Source organism: Colossoma macropomum, unplaced genomic scaffold (assembly GCF_904425465.1).
Source record: "Colossoma macropomum unplaced genomic scaffold, Colossoma_macropomum, whole genome shotgun sequence".
NCBI lineage: Eukaryota > Metazoa > Chordata > Actinopteri > Characiformes > Serrasalmidae > Colossoma > Colossoma macropomum.
The window spans coordinates 18241688-18262126 of NW_023494799.1; the positions used below are offsets into that span (position 1 = coordinate 18241688).

General features: G+C 38.8%; 1 protein-coding gene across 2 annotated transcripts in view; it reads right to left on the reverse strand.

The window, feature by feature from the left end:
• The window catches only part of rorab (RAR-related orphan receptor A, paralog b), a 50779-nt gene that overhangs the window by 3478 nt on the left and 26862 nt on the right, over positions 1-20439 (reverse strand). The window contains exons 2-10 of one of the 2 annotated variants that reach the window (XM_036586225.1): positions 18822-18851; positions 8571-8656; positions 8009-8150; positions 6646-7065; positions 3070-3191; positions 2137-2269; positions 1842-1949; positions 1498-1608; positions 580-692 (exon numbers count right to left, since the gene is read on the reverse strand). In XM_036586225.1, coding sequence (XP_036442118.1) covers positions 580-692; positions 1498-1608; positions 1842-1949; positions 2137-2269; positions 3070-3191; positions 6646-7065; positions 8009-8150; positions 8571-8656; positions 18822-18851 — 1265 coding nt within the window. Of the gene's footprint in view, positions 1-579; positions 693-1497; positions 1609-1841; positions 1950-2136; positions 2270-3069; positions 3192-6645; positions 7066-8008; positions 8151-8570; positions 8657-14625; positions 14790-18821; positions 18852-20439 lie in introns of those variants that run through there. The other variant, XM_036586227.1, reaches the window with a different exon arrangement.

The following is a 20439-nucleotide window of genomic DNA, read 5'->3' on the forward strand; positions in this document are numbered from 1 at the left end:
CAGTTTATTAGGTACCTTGTAACTTGTAACTTGTACCTACACTCATTGGCCAATTTATCAGGCACACCAACCATAAAGGTGTGCATGATATGTTTACAATTATAGCATTAGTTTTCCTCTACCCCTGCAATGCTGCTTTGCCTGATACAACACACACTAATATGTGTGTACTGTGATTGTGATTTAAATACAATTATTTACGATAAATTATGCTCCAGGCCTTTTCTTTCACCAAGAAGACAAGCACATCCATTTTTTGGTCTTGAGGCTTGATCACTGAACGTAGTGTGACAAACTGCCAGTTCGCAACCTCTGCGTATTTAGGTTACATTTTCCCACTTTGAATAATGTAAGACATAATTAAAGGGCCCATATTCTACATTTTTCTTGTATTTTGTTTTTTTCAACTGAGAAAAACTGAACTGCTTGTGATGTGTGTGATGTTTTGCTGCCCTGTATTAAGTAGTAGGTGTACCTGCTAAAATGGCCAGTGAGTATAAGTAGTGCAAGGTATGTATACCTAATAAACTGGCAATTCCGTGTATACCTGACTAGGCTTGTGTGTGTCTGCATGTGTACCTTTGCAAGGACTCCCTCTTCTCTCTGGTTCTTTTGGAGCAGGTTCTGCAAGGCCATCTGAATCCTCTGCTGAAGTTTCTCCACTCTGCTTTTCTCCTGAAGCCAGGATCGGTCTGCGCACAAACACATACACACACACACACACACACACACACACACACACACACACACACACACAAATACACACACAGGTCATTCCACTACACAGATTTGTAATTTCATCTGTACAGATTAACAAATTCCAGTGTTCCTTTCAGTCTCTCTAGTGAGAAAACATAGATTTGATTTTCGAGGGGCAAATGGGTGTAGTCCACTGATACAGATATTAGTGGTGTAATTCTTCTTCAAACTCTTAAACAAAAGTGTGTTTCAAAGGGTTCCTTGAATGATGCTACAGAAGAACCACTCCAGGTTCCCTAAAGAATCATGTCTGACAAAGTGATGTGTAAGTGTGAAGAAAAATTTAAAAGCTTAAAGAATCTTCACATAATATAAAGTTTATTTAATATAATGTTTTATTTTTTTCTTACCAATTTAAGAATTTTTCCTAGTACCTTGACATTATGTGGAGGCTCTTTAAACTTTAAAAAGATTCTTCATACTCACATATCTTATTTATAAACCCATTAAAAGTTTTTTTTAGGGAACCAAAATTACTTCTTTTATGGCAGTATGCAAAGGACCCATTCTGGCACCACTGTTTCTAAGAGTACAGGTGGAGTTTTTGTAATCAACCCATTATATAGATGCTGACAGCTGAGTAAGATGAGTAGACATATTTATATTGTATTTATATTATATTTAGTGGTTTCTCAACCTCAGGCTAACTAAAGGGTCCCTGTCCTTGAGGAATCAATGCCTCAGCTACTGGGGAATTCCGATATCACTCCGTGTTTTTTCTCTTCATCTCTGTCTCACCTGAAGACATGAGTACAAATGCAGAGAACAGGCCGATCTCATCCTCGGTCAACTGAAGAGAGCTCATGCTCTTAGCAAATTCAAACACAGAGCTGATCAGGTCATCACAGCCTAGAAAAACACACGTAAGAAAAATACAAACTCTAGTGAACAATATTTGACCTTTAAATGCATGGGCATTTTTCCAAACATTTGAACATATCTTGGTTCGTCAGCAAAACAGGGCACCTATATCTAAGAGAAATTGATTTCGTCACTTATCTGAAAAATGGATAAGGTAGAGGTGTGGAAACAAAGTCTCTAGTAACCCGAGGTATACATTAGAGGCATAATACAGGACTCACCTAAGGACTTGAAGACTTCTGGACTTGCATATTTGCCATCAAAATAGACTGTGTTGTTCTGAAAGTCATAGGCCCGGCACATCCTCACAAACACTACCTCTAAAGAACCTGAGGAACAAAAGACACAGGACATTTTCGACTCTAATAGCCTTTCCTCATAAAGAACTAACATTTTTGTTGAAAAATAATGAACATCGGTCCATTTAGAATTTGACTGGATGGAGTATTAATTCATATAAATTGTCATTGTGAATTATATATGGGGAAAAGTGTATCTCTGTGTGTGTTTTTATACCTGCTTTGAGCAGTACTATCTGATCATTTTGACACAGCTCCATGAAACCATCAATTCGCTTGGCAAACTCCACCACATACTGCACAGCCTCTGTCACTTTAACTGCACACACCTGCCACATCTCTTCTTGAGACTAAGAGAGCGAGAGAAAGAGAGGTTACCAAAGACACATACATGCATGCACACATACATTATATACTGTGCAGAAGCCCTACACTATCCTACACTAAGAAAATTATTAAAAACTATTTATCTGGGCAGTAAGTGTATTTTGCTTGTAAGACTCTCTATAATAATACAAATACAATTAAACAGTTAATACAATTAATGCAGTAAAAGCAATGAATGCAAAGAATGTCTTGTTTTCAGTAAAGTTCTTGCTTTGTTGTGAGCTAATTAGAACAACACAGGTTTGGTTCCTGTTCCTCAGTACACCTCAGTCTTTGCATGGATTTACTGAATTCCAACACCAGCATACCTGATTTAACTTTAAGAATAACTTAATCAAGGGTGGACTTAAGGACTTAAAAGGAACATCTTAAAGTAGGCTGTTATGTTAAAATTACTAACAATAGGAAATGTTTTTGATCATTCAGTTGAAAAAAACAGATTTGTTACAGTGTTTGGATTTTTCTGTCTGATATACGATCCAGCATTTTCTGCTGATATCAGCCTGATACCTATACTGGGCAACAGATCAGTGCCCTCTATAAATTTAACGTTTAGGGAACTAAATGTGGTTCTCCTATGCCCTCACTCTAAACACTCCTTTTTAGCAATTTTTTAAGGCTGTAATGTTAGAAAATAAACACTTAAGGCCAAGGTAAATAGCTTTAAATAAACTTCTCAGATGTCTTTAGTACAGAGGCACTGCACTGCATGTGGACTGACATTATTATAGAATAGAGGAATCACATATACACACACACACACCTTCTTCTGATATGTTTCCAGGTCAGTATGCAACACAGTTTGCCATTTGCTGGGCTCCAGCTCCTCTCGCAGATACTGGCATGTCTCCATGTGCGACTTACAGATGTTCACGGACAGATGCTCTGTTTTGAACACAATACACAGACAGTCACACAGCTGGACTGAACACACTCTCTACTACACACACTCTCATCTTGATTTTGTTTGTAGAAAATTACAGCAATGAGTAATCAACAAGAGAGAGCGAAGGCTGTGTTTTATATTTAAATGAATGGCTGCAGTTTTGCAATATCTACTGTGAATATAAAACTAACACATTAAATATTCAAATTATTCAGAAAAAATCTATAAATAACTCTGAAAATAATTATATTTGTTCTTGCTTTCATGGCTTTGCTGTTTGCTACCTGAACTCTTTCACAGGGAAGTAAAATATAATGATTATTATGGTTCATAATGAGCATGTGTTTTAGTCAGAAGGGATTTCACTGGTTGATTTCCCCTGCTGAGCACCCCGTTGATTGCTGATTGGCCTGTGGTAAAGGGGCACTAATTACTGGTAACACATTTAAATGAGGCGTAGAGCTGAGTTCACTGCCCCCTGCTATTGCAAACCTCTGAGTTGTCAATCATCCCCTCAGAGAAGGAGCTTGTTAGCAGTTACCATCAGATTCAGACCAGTAAGTAAATATTATGGCTTGCTTTTGCGCAAACAAGTTTGTCTCTTAGCCCAAACAAGAGACAAGTATTCTATTTTGTGAAGCTAACCAAAGGCTATGTGTATGTGTGCAGATGTGTATATGTGGGACAGGAGCCATTCGAAGATTTAATGTCAAATACTAATACTGATCTTACCAAGCTAAAAAATTCCAATAACCAATAATATTGGGGGAAATAATTTTATTATCGTAATAAATTAAATAGACTTCACTACAGTAGCATTAGTCAAACAGTGCTTGGACTGTTTCAAACGCACTGAAATGATACAATTCAGTCAGATACAGTCAGTTTTCACAATGAATTGTCAAAATTATATATTTTCCAATTGTAACATTTCTTAACCTCATGAACAGCACAAGCTCCTATTCTAAGTCTAAGTCTTCCTAAAATTCTTAGCAGCAGGGGCAGCTGGTATAAAATGCATCAAAATAAGGTTTCATTTTTGGAATATACATTGTTTAACCTGGTGGTAATAACTGACTAGAAATTATTTTTGGACCCAAGAACAATAGCACCCCCAAAAGGTTATAAGAAAAATATGAATGGGCTAAGGGCTGATTTACATCAAGCGCAAGCTGTAAAATTCATGCAACCAATCTACGACTCCATGTTAAGTGCGGTGTGACATTATTACACAGGGTTACATGCCCTCTGGAGTCATTATCCATTTGGGCTAATGTTTTTAAGACCATGGTGCCTGGCTCTGTTGTTCTAGAGTCTGCAGTAAGTACGTTTTGGGGCAGGAAGGTCCAGCTCTGAAATCTGAGTGGCTGAGACACACTAGAAGCCATTGTATAGTAATTTTGCTCACATTGGGAGTCAGATACAGTCAAACTGTGAGTATGCCATTACATGGGAATGTTTATAGAAACAATTTAAATTTCTTCCTAAGAAGCCTGTATTTATCCAATTTACACTACTGCAATAATGATAACTTATAAAAGGCACTCTATGGGATTTGCAGTAATATGTTAGTGACATGTTAATAGTGGTGCTATAGCAGCAGTACATGTTGCTTGTAACAGACATTTAGAGTCCTTCAGTAAAAATTTGATAGATATTTCTACTATTTTTTTCAGTTTAATATATTTCCCTTTGTTATGAGTGAGAAAAAATGCTTGAGCTTCTGTATAGTGTGTTTTAACTTAGAATTTTCTCATCTGTGAAGAAATGGTCGTTTTCCTGGGTGTTGATTCTATATTCAGATAAGACGCTCATTAGCTGACTGGAGAGTGTGACTGGGCAGAACACATATGGAGGTGTGTTTGTCACTGATATGCTGATTAAAATGGCTTCACTGGACCACAACATTGTGAGATCATATGGCGTCATATAGCAGAGCTACTATATTTTCACAAACTTGCTATTTTCAAGCTTAAAGATACAAGGTAAAAACAAGACTAGGCTAGTAACAATAGCTGAGGCCACTTACCATTAGCATTTGTCTGTTTATCTTAGCCTTTCTCTTTGCAAATTTCAAGCCACATGATTTACTATAACCTTATGTAGAGTTTTCATTTTATGTAGTAGTGGCAAAATGCTGAGTGGGCCACATGTTGACAAAGAGTGACGGCACGGGTGTACTCCAGAGTATTGTGTAGTGAGCAGAATTCCTCCTGCGGAGCCACTCAGCAATGTCCTCTAAATGCTAGAGGATGCTCCCAACCAAGTCCAAAATGAAAGGGTTCTTTAGGAGCTTTTGTGCAAAATCATAGTTTGTAAATGCGTAATCATTTTTATATATAAAAATACACTCTTTGGAACACAGTAGAGTATAGAATATTTCAACACTGTAGAAAAACAGAAAGACAAAGGTAGGTTTTCTTTCATTTTTTTAATAGAATACATCAAAAATTAAAGGAGGTCCACAAAAATTGTTAGAAACAGGTTTAAATTTTTAGTTTTTAGCCATTTAGCTCCATTTTCCCCCATTCATTGAGGACTCACCTGTGGGTGCTCTCTAGCATTTAAAGTCATTTTTTATATAATGGAAGAAATAAGAAGTGGCCAGGCTCCCCTTAAAGTGGCTCTGTGTGCTCTGTGTGGTTTTATATTTTTAAAAGGTGTGCAATGCATCCCATATGTGGTGGCCTTATATGTTCGAACCAGGGTCAGATAGAGAACACAACGAGACTACTGTGGAGAGCATTGGAAAAGGGCAGAGACAACAGCGAAGGCTAGGTTGGTGGGTATGATTATTCAAGTGGAGGGGGAGGCACTACTGTGACATAGAAATGGAAAGAAAGTCCCAACAGCCTATTAAATGCCATGTGTTTTTAAAATTAAACTACGGCAAAACAGCAGAGACTTTACGTTTGACTTGTCGAATTAAATATACAGCGACTAGTAATGCTAGTAATGTGAACAGGCAAAGAAAATGCAGGTTTGTTTACTCGGTCTCCTTTAAATTTTGTCATGGTCTGCTCATGTTGCAGTTGATAAAAAGCGCAGTGCTGCTGTGAAATAGTTCTGTTAGCTTGCTATAGCATTAGGCAACAGTAGACCTCAAAAACATTTAAGTGTGACCTGTAGTTAGCTATACAGCTTGTTTCATTGATTCATTGATTCAGTGTGATGCTATAGAGCGTGAACAATTGTATTATAACCAGCCATCACTGCTTAGTGGATATGTTTATTGCAGTTAAATAGATCATTATATAAGTAGATCATAATAGATTATTTTTCTTATTTTTCATAATTTGTCTTCATAGTAAGAATTTGTGTGTACTAATGTTATCCTCAAGCTTGGATGCATGCTACATTGTATTTTACTTTCAAATTTTCCAGTTAAGCCTGTATTGTTTTAAGTGTGTGTGTGTGTGTGTGTGTGTGTGTGTGTGTGTGTGTGTGTCTCACCCAATTCGCTCATGGCATCAGTGGGTGATGTGTCTCCACTGCTATAACAGCAGTAAGGGTCTAGGGCAGATTCAGGGCTCAGATCACACACTGGCTCAAGCTTAATGCCATCCATATCTAGACCTGATTGGTCAGGAGAGGGCTGAATGTCCAGGTAGAATCCACCAATTGCAGAGTCCGCCTTCACTTCATCCGTGGTGTGGCCATTCACATAGCCACCAAGGTCATCAGGGAGTTCTGTGAGCCCATTGGTGGAGAGGGCGTAAGAGGGTGTCAGTGGCTCCGCCTCTCCGGGTGGCGGGTCCTGCCCCTCCTCTGGTTCCTCTGCTGGTTTCTCTTGCTGCTGCTGCTGGCGGTGCCTCTGAACCTCTGCAAATAAGCTGTCTCTCTGCTTCTTTGACATGCGACCAAACTTTACCGCTGTGAAGGAACACACACACCATTCAATAACTACAATGCTTCCAGTTCTCCTTTTTCAAAATGAGAAGTCATTATGAAAGTGGTCCATGCGATATCTCTTCATTACAGTTTACCCAGCAGTTACTGTGCAGAACTACTGATACTGAAAGCTGAAAGTTATACTGGAACTGATACTGAAAGCGAAAAGCGGAAAACCATCTTCAGTCCGCATAAGAAAAAGACACTTTTGCATGTGCCTACAGCTAAGGGTGGAGATATGGCAGAAATATAACATCACTGCTATTTCTGATTTGGGGGCCGTAAGCAACATCCTACTCGCGGGGCCCCACACCCCACACCCCACCCACCTCAATCTTATTCTTTAGCATGCAAGAATAGAACTTAGCAAGAGTTAATACTTAATTAACCTTGAGTAAAAAAACGACACAAAAAAATCCATGGTGCTTTTTGACAAATAAAACTAAAGACTTTTTAAAAATAAATATTTGGGGACCCCTGGTGGCTAAGTGACTGCTTATATGGCATATAGCCAGAAACAGCACAGCGCTATACCTGACATTTTCTCACTACACCATATGTACATTTGGTAAGTTGGAATGGATAAAAAGCACCATTAAAACAAATGCAGTACTTTTTCCTAATTCAACATTTCCAAAAATAAACTATTTAAGAAAGAGCAGGAGGTTCAAAATCAAACATATATGACAACAGGAAAATAGACTAACATCCAGGTCAGCTACTTGTTTTCATCCACAATGCATTTAACATTTTTTTCTATAACTGGGCTAAATCTGTCTTTTTATGATACAGTTGCTCATTTTTCATGAAATACTGACAATACTGATAGGACACTCAGAGAAGCAAGTCATGATGTAATGTATCACGATAACAACAACGCCATTTTGCCCACCCCAACTACAGCAATGTTGAGAAGAGCACCCACCGTCTCGTGACATGCCCACTGCCAGGCACTTCTGTAGGCGGCAGTGCTGGCAGCGGTTTCGGCTGGTGCGGTCGATCAGACAGCTCTTCTGACGAGGGCATGAGTAGGACACAGCGCCCTGCTGACTCCGGCGGAAAAATCCCTGAGAGACAGAGAGAAGGAAAGAGAGGTTTAAGTGAACAGCTCATGACCACTTAGGCTAAGATGTCTGTAAACTGTAAAATCTGTTAAAGTGGGTAGAAATGAGCTCACTATTGAGTTATAACAGGTTACAATAAAAAAAAATCTGCCTTTACATCAATTAATTGCATGCTATAAATTGGGAATTGACATTTCCATTGACTAGACCATCCCACAGATATAAAGCTACACTGAAACATCTCCTTAAAATAAAGACCAAATTAGTTTTGTCTTGTATAGATGTAGCAAATGTGTATTGCTGTGAGGATGTAGCCTTGACTCATTAAATAGTGAGTTGATTTAGCAGAATGAAATGTTTTTCATTAACCTTATGCCTTTTACTAGAGATATAGTTATGACAGTTTGAATGTTTTTTTCCTACCTTACATCCCTCACAAGTGATAACGCCATAGTGGATTCCTGACGATTTATCGCCGCAGATCTTACAGGGGATACTCTCAATTTGAGCTGAAGAGAGAACCACACACACATACACACACACCCAGACACAAACCGAAAGAAACATTTAAGGTATTAAGTAATAATTAACTCATATACAATGACTACTATTTTGTAAGAGTAAGAAAATCTCTATAATTACCAGTACCCACACAGCCAACACACATCCCGTGTCCTGAACACATTTATCAATGCCTATTGAAGTAGCAGGGCTCTTTAATTATGGCTTAAGTACAAAGGTTTGGTTCATAAACAGTGTATCCTCTAATACAACTAAGATTATTGTAGTGTACTTGGGATTCTGACCTTTGGCACCCCCCACTACTTTTTTTTCCAAAGACAGTCACATAGCTGCTCTTTCTTAGAATGAAAGCGGTTGCTTCTGCAGGGAAAGGCAAACAGGGGTTCGAAGTAACACCCTTAAATGTTTAAAGGTTTCACCCCTAAATGCTAACATGGCTGATCAAATTTATCAAAAGATAGCATTAGAGTTGCCACCTCAGTGCTGTTAAATTTCTGCTCACAATGCTGTCTAAGGTAGACGGATGTCAGTTCAGATACAGAACTTAATCTTCTGCCTGCACATATCACCAAGAGTGCACTTTTTCGAAACAAGTGCCCACAACTGCTGAGAGTAATCTGAACACACATGCACACACATGCTGAGATTAATCTGAACACACATGCACACACACACATTATCTAGCCCGCATATCCTCCTGGGTCACTGGGGGCGCTGGAGCCTATCCCAGCCCTCACTGGGCGGAGGGCAGGAGACACCCTGGACAGGTCACCAGTCCATCACAGGGCAGACACACAGACATATACATTCACACACACATTCACACCTAGGAGCAATTTAGCATCTATAATTCACCTGACAGCATGTCTTTGGACTGTGGGAGGAAACCAGAGCACCCAGAGGAAATCCACGCAGACACAGAGAGAATATACAAACAAATTTGTTTAACTGGACATAAATAAGCAGTTTACACTTCATAAGAAATGCTATGAAAATGTTTGCAACATTCTGTGTGTCCAGGAATTCAGTGCAATTCATTTTTTCCTGGATAGACAACCAAAATCCAGGACAATCCAGGATTGGATATGTGGCAACCCTAGCTGGCAAGTTTCATTAGGATTATACAAACTTGTCACCACTAGTTTGACTGCTTGCTACCTGAACTCCTTTAATGGAGAGAAAATAAGAAGACTACTGTGGTTCTTGGTGTGCCTTCATCTTAAGAAATTTGACTCTCTGATTTCCCCCACTAATAAATGCTAACAGGGCTTCAGTTCATGAATGCTAGTGGCGACCAGCTAACATGAATCATCGACATAATGCTAACTGCAATGCTAGATGAATTCATTATTGCACTGTCAAAACAAATGTGTTACAAACTCCACATATTTTTTCTCCACAGAAGAAGTGTCCACATATGTGTATGGTTAAGGACAAGACATTTTATATTACTTTTAATGCATATTTATCACAATATGACACACAATGTGTTGAGATAGTTAGCATAAAAAGTGTTAGCTTTGATTGATGAAGGATCCCTTTAAGGGCATAGAGAGTAATGTTAGTCTGCCTTTCTTTCTCTAGGTCAAAGAGGGAGACATTCATTCAAGTAGAAAAAATTGCCCTGATGAAACAACCCACAAGTCTGACATCATCTCTAAGCACTATCATCAATGATTCATCGGCACAAGCTTGAGGCGCCTCGCCCCCCTTTTCAAGGCGTAAGCTGCTTTGGTTTATGTTTGTGCATAGATGCGCAATATCCGCAAACAAGGAAAGTGTCCGATCACACAATCGGCTCTGCGGTACAGGTTGAAGCTAGCCTCCCACAGGCCTGCTAGTACATTCGCTACTCCCCTCTCCCCCTCTGGCCTCAGGCTGCCCAATGCTGAGGCAGAGAGAGAGAGAGAGAGCAGAAGAGGAGAAATCCATTTAGAGGAGAGAGATGCAGTCGTTCCAGTGGCCCCCAGGAATATTCATTAGAGGATGAAAAAGTAAAACGCCTCTCATCGCTCTCTCTCTCTCTCACCCTCTCATGCACACACATACACAAACCAATTTTCAGCAGTCTCTGCTGCTCGCACACATTTCAGAGAGCCTTACATTTTGAGAATGAATATTTCCCTCATCGTTACAGCAGCCGTTAATCCCTTCTTGTTCAGAATTCTGTATTTGCTAAAAGCAACTCTCTCTCTGTTTTCTCTTTTTTCCCTCCCTCTGTCACTCTCTTTCTTGCTCTCTCTGCATCTGCCTTCTTTCTCTCTCATCTCTCTTTCTCTTCAGAGAAAGAAAGAGAGAACAGAGAAAAAGTGGGGGCCTTTTCCCTCTGTATCTCTCTTTCTATCATGTCTGCCTGTCTCTTTCTGTCTTTTTCCTTCCTTTTCTCTCTGCTCTGCACCTCTCTACTCTCTTTCTCCTTCCATCTATCTCTTTCTTGCTACCTCTGCATCTGCCTTCTCCTTCTCACCCTCTCTCCTCTTTTTCTTTCTTTCATGTCCTCCCCTCTCTCTCTCTCTCTCTCTCTCATTAGATATGTAAAACCAATCCGCAGTAATTAGTCACTCTGAGCCCGGAGACCATAATCTACTCTGAATTATGGATTAATACATCAAAGAGCACAGACTCGCAAAGCTGCTGCCTCAGTCATACAGCCTGCATTCACCACTCCAGTGTTACATTATACCTTGATTGCAAATCGCAATGTTTTAGATGAGCCTGAAGTGTAACTAGGACCCACTCAAGAATGTTTGAATTAGGGCTGCATGATACGGACAGAACATCAAATTGCAACTATATTATTGCATTGCTATACATTGTGATTGCTGCATGCCTTGCATACTAAAAAAAGCTGGAGAACACTTGATATAACATAATTAAAGCTTGGCCTGCACTTTTTTGACCAAAAACATAATTCATCTTAATACCTTAATTTATCAAAATGCCCACAAAGCACTCATTTAAATGTCTTAGACTAATCAGGATGCTTACAGTGAATCAAAAAGCATGTTCTTCTTAGGGGCAATGTGGAAACCGCAGCCATCTATTAGTACTGCAAAGGCCAATACTACAATAATAATTAACAACCAATATATTTATTGTGCAGCCCTAGTTTGAACTGGCGGAGATTTATAGGTTGCTTTGCAAAGAGAAATGAAAGAAATCAAAGTCAGACTTGCAGTAGCAGATATGGATGTGGACTGAATTTGCCTGAATTTGCCATGCTCTGCCCACAACTGTTGCGGGTTGTACAAGCTTTACAGAACATTTGCAAAAAATGTATTTAACCTAATGTGAAGTTGTAGCAAACAACTCTGATTTTATCACAATACCTAAGTTTAAGATGTGTTGTTAATTTCAAATTATTTTTATTTTGTATGTTTGGATAGATTGGATGTGGTTTTCGCTGTCTGGTCAAGCTACAAACATATTCCCGTTTATTATCATAGCATTTTAAACTGGAAACTGAATGATATCCAGCAATTTTCTAAACATTGCACTAGTTTCCCATTAGGTTAAATGAAATTTTGGCCGATGTAGGAGCAAAAGAGCACATTTGTGGGTGAAGCTTCGATAGGTCTATGAAAGGCCTGGTTTAAATAAAGAAAAAGATTTATAATAATTAAGGAAAGGCTGCATTATCAGTCTCTCTGAGTGGCCACTGCTACGTGACAACGTGGTGACGAAAGTAAATAAAGGCTCTGTTGATGATGGACGTTGATCGCCACTTATAGACACAACTGCCAGGATGTGCACATGCAAACGCACGCACGCACGCACGCACGCACACAAACATACCCACACACACACACACTCATGCTGTCATACACACTTCCTCCATTTGAAACAGTGTGGTTTGAAAGTGCTGAAGCGCCTTCTTTATAGGAAGTACAAGACACAGAACAGTGTCTCTCTTCCTTAAAGACACACACATGCACACTCTCACTCTCTTTCAGGATTGTGGTAGCCCTGTGGCAGCACACACTCACGCAGACCAAACACCCTCTCAAAACACATCAGCAAACATGTTCAAAAATCACGCCTAAGTGTCCTTAAACCTCTAACATGATCCTATATAGTAGTACTATATATGCCAATATTTGAGTCACAACAATATTGATTTTCACCTCACAGTTTTTGTTGAAATACTTACATTTTGAATGTGTTCTTCAAAATTCAAGAACTTCATGTTCTGTATATTTTGTTTCTATCCTGTTAGGCTAGATCAGGTGGAGGTTTCTTTGTTGTATAATCAAGCTAATGTTAGTGTGGTGCCAAATAGATTTTCATTTCCTACCTGCCTAGTTTCAATTAGCTACATTAGCATAGTTCAGCTTGGTAATGAGGCATTTTAGCCTGGAATCTCAATGCTCATTAGGTTAAATAGGAAATTTTGTCAATGTTGAGGCTGTAGACTTTGTCCAACCTCAAAACAGTACTACACTGAAAACCTCTACTGTAGTTCATTAAATTGGCTTGATGATCTTATAATTGAGCTATAGCAGGTTAGAATGCATTTAAAAGAGGCATGCCTTTACAAGAATCAGCTTCACACTGTAAATAGGCCAGTGACTTTTCCATTGACTAGACCATCACCATAGAGATAAGCTACATTCAAACTTCACCTTAAGCTGAGACCAAATTAGCTGTGTGTGTATGTGGGTGTGTGTTTGCCATCCTGGCATGTCCGCGAGGGAAAGCTTTATCTTATTAACCTCTGCTGTCAGAATGATGTTAGCAGGTCAGTGAGAGCAAGGATAGGACTCATTCACCTCAAGCCTTAAACAAACTCACGAAAAAATGACGAAATTATTACTGTCAGGAATAAATATAAATAAATAAATTGCTTCAGTGAAACAACATGGGGTCTTCTCCCTTAAAATGAAAGCTAAAGGATTCATGTCAAGGCGTTTCCACTGCCATCCACTTCATCACTAATACATAATGACAGCTGCCAGCAGGACTTTGCTTTGCTCTGTGTGTGTGTATGTGGGTGTTTATGTGTGTGTGTGGTGATTCAGAGTGGGGGTGGGGGAGATTAAGTAAGCCGCAGTCGCTGTTCGGATAAACAGGCAAGCGTTCCTATAGCTGCCTTCCACCATCTGAGCCATAAATAGGTCAGTGGAACAACATTCCCAAATCGTCCAACATGGCAATGTTCCCGGATCATTCCAAACATCCAACATGGCTGCCCGCTTCAGCCCGAAAAGCAGTCGACGGCCCATCGTTCATAACTCCGCACTTAGATAACCTTCTACCACACACACACACACACACTTCCATGGTAACACACACCTCTTTACCACCCTCATCACATCATGTGCCATCTTATTCTATGATGGAATTCTTTAATTTCTCTCTCCATTCTACCCTCTCCTCTCTCTTCCTTTCTCTATCTATCTTCATATCTCTCTTCCTTTATCTGTTCTGTCTCTCTTCTCTCTATGCCATTCTCTCTTCTGTCTCTCTTTCTCCTCTCTCTCCATTTCTGTCTTCTCTTACTCTCCCCTTTCTTTTCTGTCTATTCCTCTTTCCATTTGTCTTTTTTACTCCCTTCTCTCTCTCTCTCTCTCTCTCTCTCTCTCTCTCTCTCTCTCTCTCTCTCTCTCTCTCTCTCTCTCTCTCTCTCTCTCTCTCTCATGTCCAGAAAGGAAGGGTACAAGAGCAGCATATAACAATCTAGCCTGTAATATAAAAGCAATGCGGTGGCTGAAATAAAACGAAATACAAATAAACAACTGTCTGAACAAAGGCAGCTCACAGACAGCAGCATAATCTATTCATCTCACATTCACGCTGGCACTGGCATGCACAAACATACACATCACGCTCTCTCTCTCTCTCTCTCTCTCACACACACACACACACACACACACACACACACACACACACACATCCTAGCATAGGTTACTCCAACATGAATCCTCTCTGCAGCAAAACATCAGTTTTTTTTTCTTACCTTTCATGGCTGTAATCATAAAGTACATCCTGAAGCTGGGTGCCCATATAGATGAGGTACAGTGCAAGCTGCCCTGCTGTAGAGTGTGTGTGTGTGTGTGTGTGTGTGTGTGTGTGTGTGACTGCTGCTGACTGGAGTCTACTGCTCTCCTCTGGTCTCTGCTCCACCGCATGAGAATCCATGTGACACATCAGCACTAAACCCCACCCACACCCATCCCTCAGTCCTGACTGACAGCAGAGGAAGCCAATAGGAACTGAGCAAGTGCGTGGCTGAGTGTATGGGAGGGTTCCAGCTCACATCACTTATAGAATTTTTGTTCTAACATCCTACATTTGAAAATAAGTGTAGCTGGTGTAACATATCATCGCAGTCTGTGCAGATTTGAGGTTCAAGTATGCATGCAATATTAGCACATATAAATCCTAACTGGCATACGTCTTTCTTTTTTATATGTCTTTTGGAAAAGAAATAAAAAAAAGTACTGATGCCAATACTGATTCTTCTGACACTTTTTTCTTTTAAATTCAGAATGATAACCAACACCATGTGACTGTGTTGTTGACTTACAGTATGCTTTATGGTGATGCAGAAACTTCCAGCACACTTCATTATGGCTGCATAGTAAACTCATTATTGTCTTCACTCTCACTGTACTTAAAGCCCATAAAAAAAACAGCACGATTCTATTAAGGTCCGACTGGTACATCGTATGGCTGATAAAATTTGCCAATATTAAGGTTCTGCACATTGTGATTTATTGGCATCAGTAGAAATCTTGCACATAAGGCATACAAATATTGTTTAACTAAACTCCTGGAATGTGTTTCATTTTTTGATCACATAAAATATTGTTGGCTGATATTATCAGATATCGGAATTTCACAAACATTTCATATCGGTTGGCCCTAAATGCTAGCCAGGGAAAGTAGTGAACACTAGGACTGACAGCTACAGTGATCAGTGATTAAGTCAAAACAGGTTATGTAAACACATTCTTCAAGTGGGTTGAGCTCTTTTCTGTATATATATGTGTGTGTGTGTGTGTGCGTGTGTGTGTGTGTGTGTGTGTGTGTGTGTGTGTACGCACGCGCCTGTGTGGCACAAAGAGCGCTACTAATAATGTATGAGATAGAATGTATAAGCCCCATAGTTCAGTTACTAAATAATGTAGTCTGAGCTAAGACAGGCCATTAGGTGAACAGCAGTGATTTGAAATTGCATGTGTTTGCCTACAGGACTACTGGCATCGTTCTCATTCTGCCCATGTGTGTGAGGGGCCTGGTTAGGTGAATGCTGGGCAAAGACACCGGAGGGGACAGAGCCATCTGAATGCTAATGATTTGGCCAGAGCCCAGCTAAATCTAAAATCTGTCACACCACACGCTCTAAAACCTCCACTGAAGGCTGCACATGCAATATGGACAAATGCATCACACTGCACATGTCCTGATTTTTGAAAGATTAGCAGTTTAGAAAGCCATTTACAGTCCTGTGATCTATGAAATTTGAGAACACGGAATGTAAAGCCATTTATCTGGGCAGTAAGTATTTATTTGTTCAAAAAACACTAATGTTGGAATAAACACAAATAAACAAATAAACAAAATATTGTAATTTAATGTCCACACACTGTCAGAGTGTAGTGGCGTAACTTTTTTCTTTGAAGAAGTTAAGAAGTCCAGTACGTTTAGTTAGCATTCAGTGTCTAGTTTGGCTAATCAGTAGGGATGAACCAAACATGAAATTTATAAACGATTCCAGTTCTTCTTCTAAATTGGCCGATTTTTATCAGCTGAAGCTCACACTGTGTGGACAAAATGAACACATGAAACACACGACGAAACCAAACTTGTGTTCTTGAACGGTGTTCTTCTAACCAACATATCAATAACTTTACTGAAAACAAGAAATTATTCTTACTTTTTCTTATTCATGTTAGTTTGTATTTATGCTAATGTTTTTACTGGCACAAAACACACTTACTGAAATATAAATTTTGCCATGCTAGATTTTGTTATGAAATCAGTATTTCAATCTAGCTCTCTCAGTCTGTGTGTCACAGTGAGGGTTAAATAGTTGCAGAAATGCCAGAGCTGTTTCTGCAGGGCCTCATGTTTCAGAGCCTGCTGGAGGAGGAGAGTGTCTGATTTAAGATCAGAGCGGCTGACTTCTGCTCCATACACATTCCTACAGTACGAGGGACAGGGTCTGATTCCAGAGCACGATATATGAATGCTGATTGGAGGGGGTGGAGGGGGTGTCGGTGGGGTGTATAGCATTCAGCTTTAGTCCTGAACATGAACTCTCTCACTGGGCAGGATTTGGCTTGACCAGACCAGACATGCCTTACAGACTCACAGCTGCTGTTATTTGTCCAGCGTCTCCAACACAAACAGCAAAACATACTGTCCACACACACACACCCACATACCCAAGAAAGGGAAATTCCCGCTATGACTCTCAATTTGTACATGATGAATACATAATGCTTGTCGTCAGTTTCATCACAAAACCTCATGTCGTCAACAAGTAACTTTATTTAATTTAGTAACTTTATTTGATTTTATTTAGGAGAAAGAAATCTGTTTTATGTTAATTAATATAATAAGACCCTTTTGGTCCATTCATCATAAAAATCACCGTTTTCTAAAAAAATAGAAAAAGAATTCAAGTTGAGTTTGTAAATGAGATGCTTAAGTGTGAACCTGTTTAAAGAACGCCACCTAAAGTTCTAGATCTTTAGGTTCTGGAAAGATCTCCTAAATTGGTATAGAACTCTTACATCTGAAGGTGATCAGAAAAAAATGTTTACACTCACAGTTCTCTTTTTCAAATATGGTTCTTTAGGGAACCAAAAGTGGTTCTTCTATGGCATCGCTCAACGGTTTTTGGTGTAATGCCTTGGAAGAACCACTTTTGGTTCTTTGCTTCTAACGAACATTTCAATTGTGGCTTCTTTAAAGAATCGGTTTATATTTGTATTGAACTGGGGTGCGCACACTTTTTCTCTTGGAGGGCAAAAGTGCAGTGTTTGCGTAGGGCTGAGGGCCAGAAAAAACAAACAAACGGATGTTACATTTCAAATCAAGTTTTGAGAAATATGTTTTTTACAGCATTACAATCGATTTCTGTTGTTATAATTATATATAGTATAAAAAATGTTTATTCTATCCCTGGGTGAGGGTTAGGGAGATTTTCTGGCAGGCCAAATCAAACGTCCTCTTGGGCCAACTTGACCTGCAGGCTACACTTTGGGCAAGCATGGTTTGAGAATATTTTTTAAAGTTTAAAGAACCTTCATATAATGTACACATTCTATATTGTTTAAAGTTTTTGTATAAAACACCCGAACATCCAAAAAACAATTTGAACATGTTCTTTAAGAATGTAATACATGATGGAATAAAACATATTAGGGTCTTCTCCACTAAGCAAGGGGATTTCAGGCTGTTCTGTGCACAAACAGGATGTTTTAGCCTTTTGTGGTTAACCATGAACATGCTATTGCGCGTAAAGTAAAAAAAGTCAATTACTTTTAAAAGCCATTTTGCTTAAAAGCAATTCAAATCAACACATAAATTTTTCTATTAAAATCCTCTATTCTGATACATTATGATTTCATGTTTGTCATGAGGTCTAAATCAGCTTTGTGCTTGTGTAAATAAGAGTGACAATTGTATGTGTTCTACTAAGGTCTCTCAACATCTTCTGCTTATCGATAAGCATTGAGAGAGGAAACAAAAGAAGAGACACTCTGAGTTCCCCTAAATTCAGCAGTTGGATGAGGAAGATAACATCCTTTCACTACATAGTCACTTTTCCTCTGATACTAATCAGTACATCCGTTCAGATCAAAGCCCTGTATCTGACAGTTTCAGAGAGATTCAGTTGAAGGAAAATATAGCACTGTCACACAAGCTTTAAAAGCACGATCAGCTTCAACTAAAGCTTTGGATTAAACTCTAGCTAAGGCCTTAACATTCAATCATGACAAAAACATTTAATCACTAGAAGTCAAAAAGTTATGTGTATATATATATATATATACATATATATATATATATATATATATATATATAAAATCTATTTTATAACACTGAGTTATAAAAGGTATCACATTTGCACTCCACTTACATTCTAAATCCAACTACAAAGGGTTAAACATATTGACTGTGTATAAGGCATATACTCACATGTGTGTGTCTTCTTTGTTACAGGTACATCTGAAAGAAACAAAAGACAAGAAATGAACATATTAGATTAAGTATCAAATATTGTGTTTACACAGTGCATCTAATCACCAGTCTGTGGAAAGCAACGGGGAAACCTCAGGGCGTCCTAGACTTTCAGAGAAGGCCTAATGAATTCTGGGAACTAAAATAATACATGTCTGTACTTTTTAGTTCATTTTTATTTAATAGAATCATCAGGGTGGTATTTAAACTCTCCAAGTATTGCAGCCCTACTCTTATTTCATTGTTAAATTTTGGGTGAAAATCCTGCCCAATGAGAAATTGTCCAGTTAAGGCTTGAAGGTCTTACACATTAGATTAATCATAATTAAAAAGTGACAGTGGAATCAACCAATCACGCTTTGATTTACAAAGTGTGGGACTACTTTCGTGATAAAACACCACTCTAGGCCTTTTGGAAGTCACTGACTGTTTCAGTCACTTGTTAGAAATAGAAAGCAGCACCGGCTCTTTGGGTTCTTTGCCTTTAAGGGGATAATATTTGTAAGTGTAAGTTACAAGCTTTAAATAAAATGTGGAGTGTCAAAACAAGACGTCATATTTATCTCCAAACAATCTAACTGGATTAGAATAATTACGGAGGTTTTTTTCTTGTTTGTTGAGTGAGTTTTAAAATTTATGGCTAAAACTAAAGGCCTTCCTCTAATAGTCAAGATTTGCCGTTGCTGGAAACTAACATTAATTTCAAGCACTGAATAACTTAAGTATTGAAATTCAAGAGTTACAAATGATATACATAAACCTTAGTACATCTTAATGAGAATATGCTTATTTCTTTGGCTTATTTCTCAGGCTGACAATTACCACCGTGTTATTCCAGTTTCTGTGCATACAGGCCACTGTGATGAAGGTAAATGAAAGATCAATGTCCACATGAGACATATCTGTGTGTGTAGACAGGACCAAGTACCAATGAGTCAGAAACCCCTCGTGGCCCAATTTATAATTTACCCAGGTCACATTTTACTGCTTAGTCTCAGGAGAAGCCATTGCAGGCTAACATCAATCTATCCTCTCCTTTTAATCAGAGCTTTGTACTACAGCCAAGGACAGCTATTCTAATGCAAAGGAGCCTACAGAGAGAAATATAACACCTCATTACTTGTGATACAACCATTGCTGCTTATCTTGAAACAAGACATATGTAGTTAATGGGGAGTGTCAATCAGCAAAGAACAGACTAAACTGGTCTGTGTGTCAACTGAATTTCAGCATAAATTCCAATAAGCTGAAGATGGAATTAAGCCAAAGTGAAGGCTGAGCCATGAGCTATAATATAAATGCAACTCAACCATCTAATTTCCAGTAGACTCTAATGAAAAAGAACTACAGTATACATCTGTAGCATTCCTATAAGAATCTTACAGTAAATTTAGTAAATGACTATCATTTACTACAGGATCCTACACAAGCATCATGGATTACTGTAAGACAGTACTATGTGAACATTATATGAAGGTAAAAAATAATAATAGATTATTATACAGCACTATAGAAAACATACTTTTTTATAGTATTACTACATTTCTATTTTGTAAAGGGCAGACCTTAGAAATGA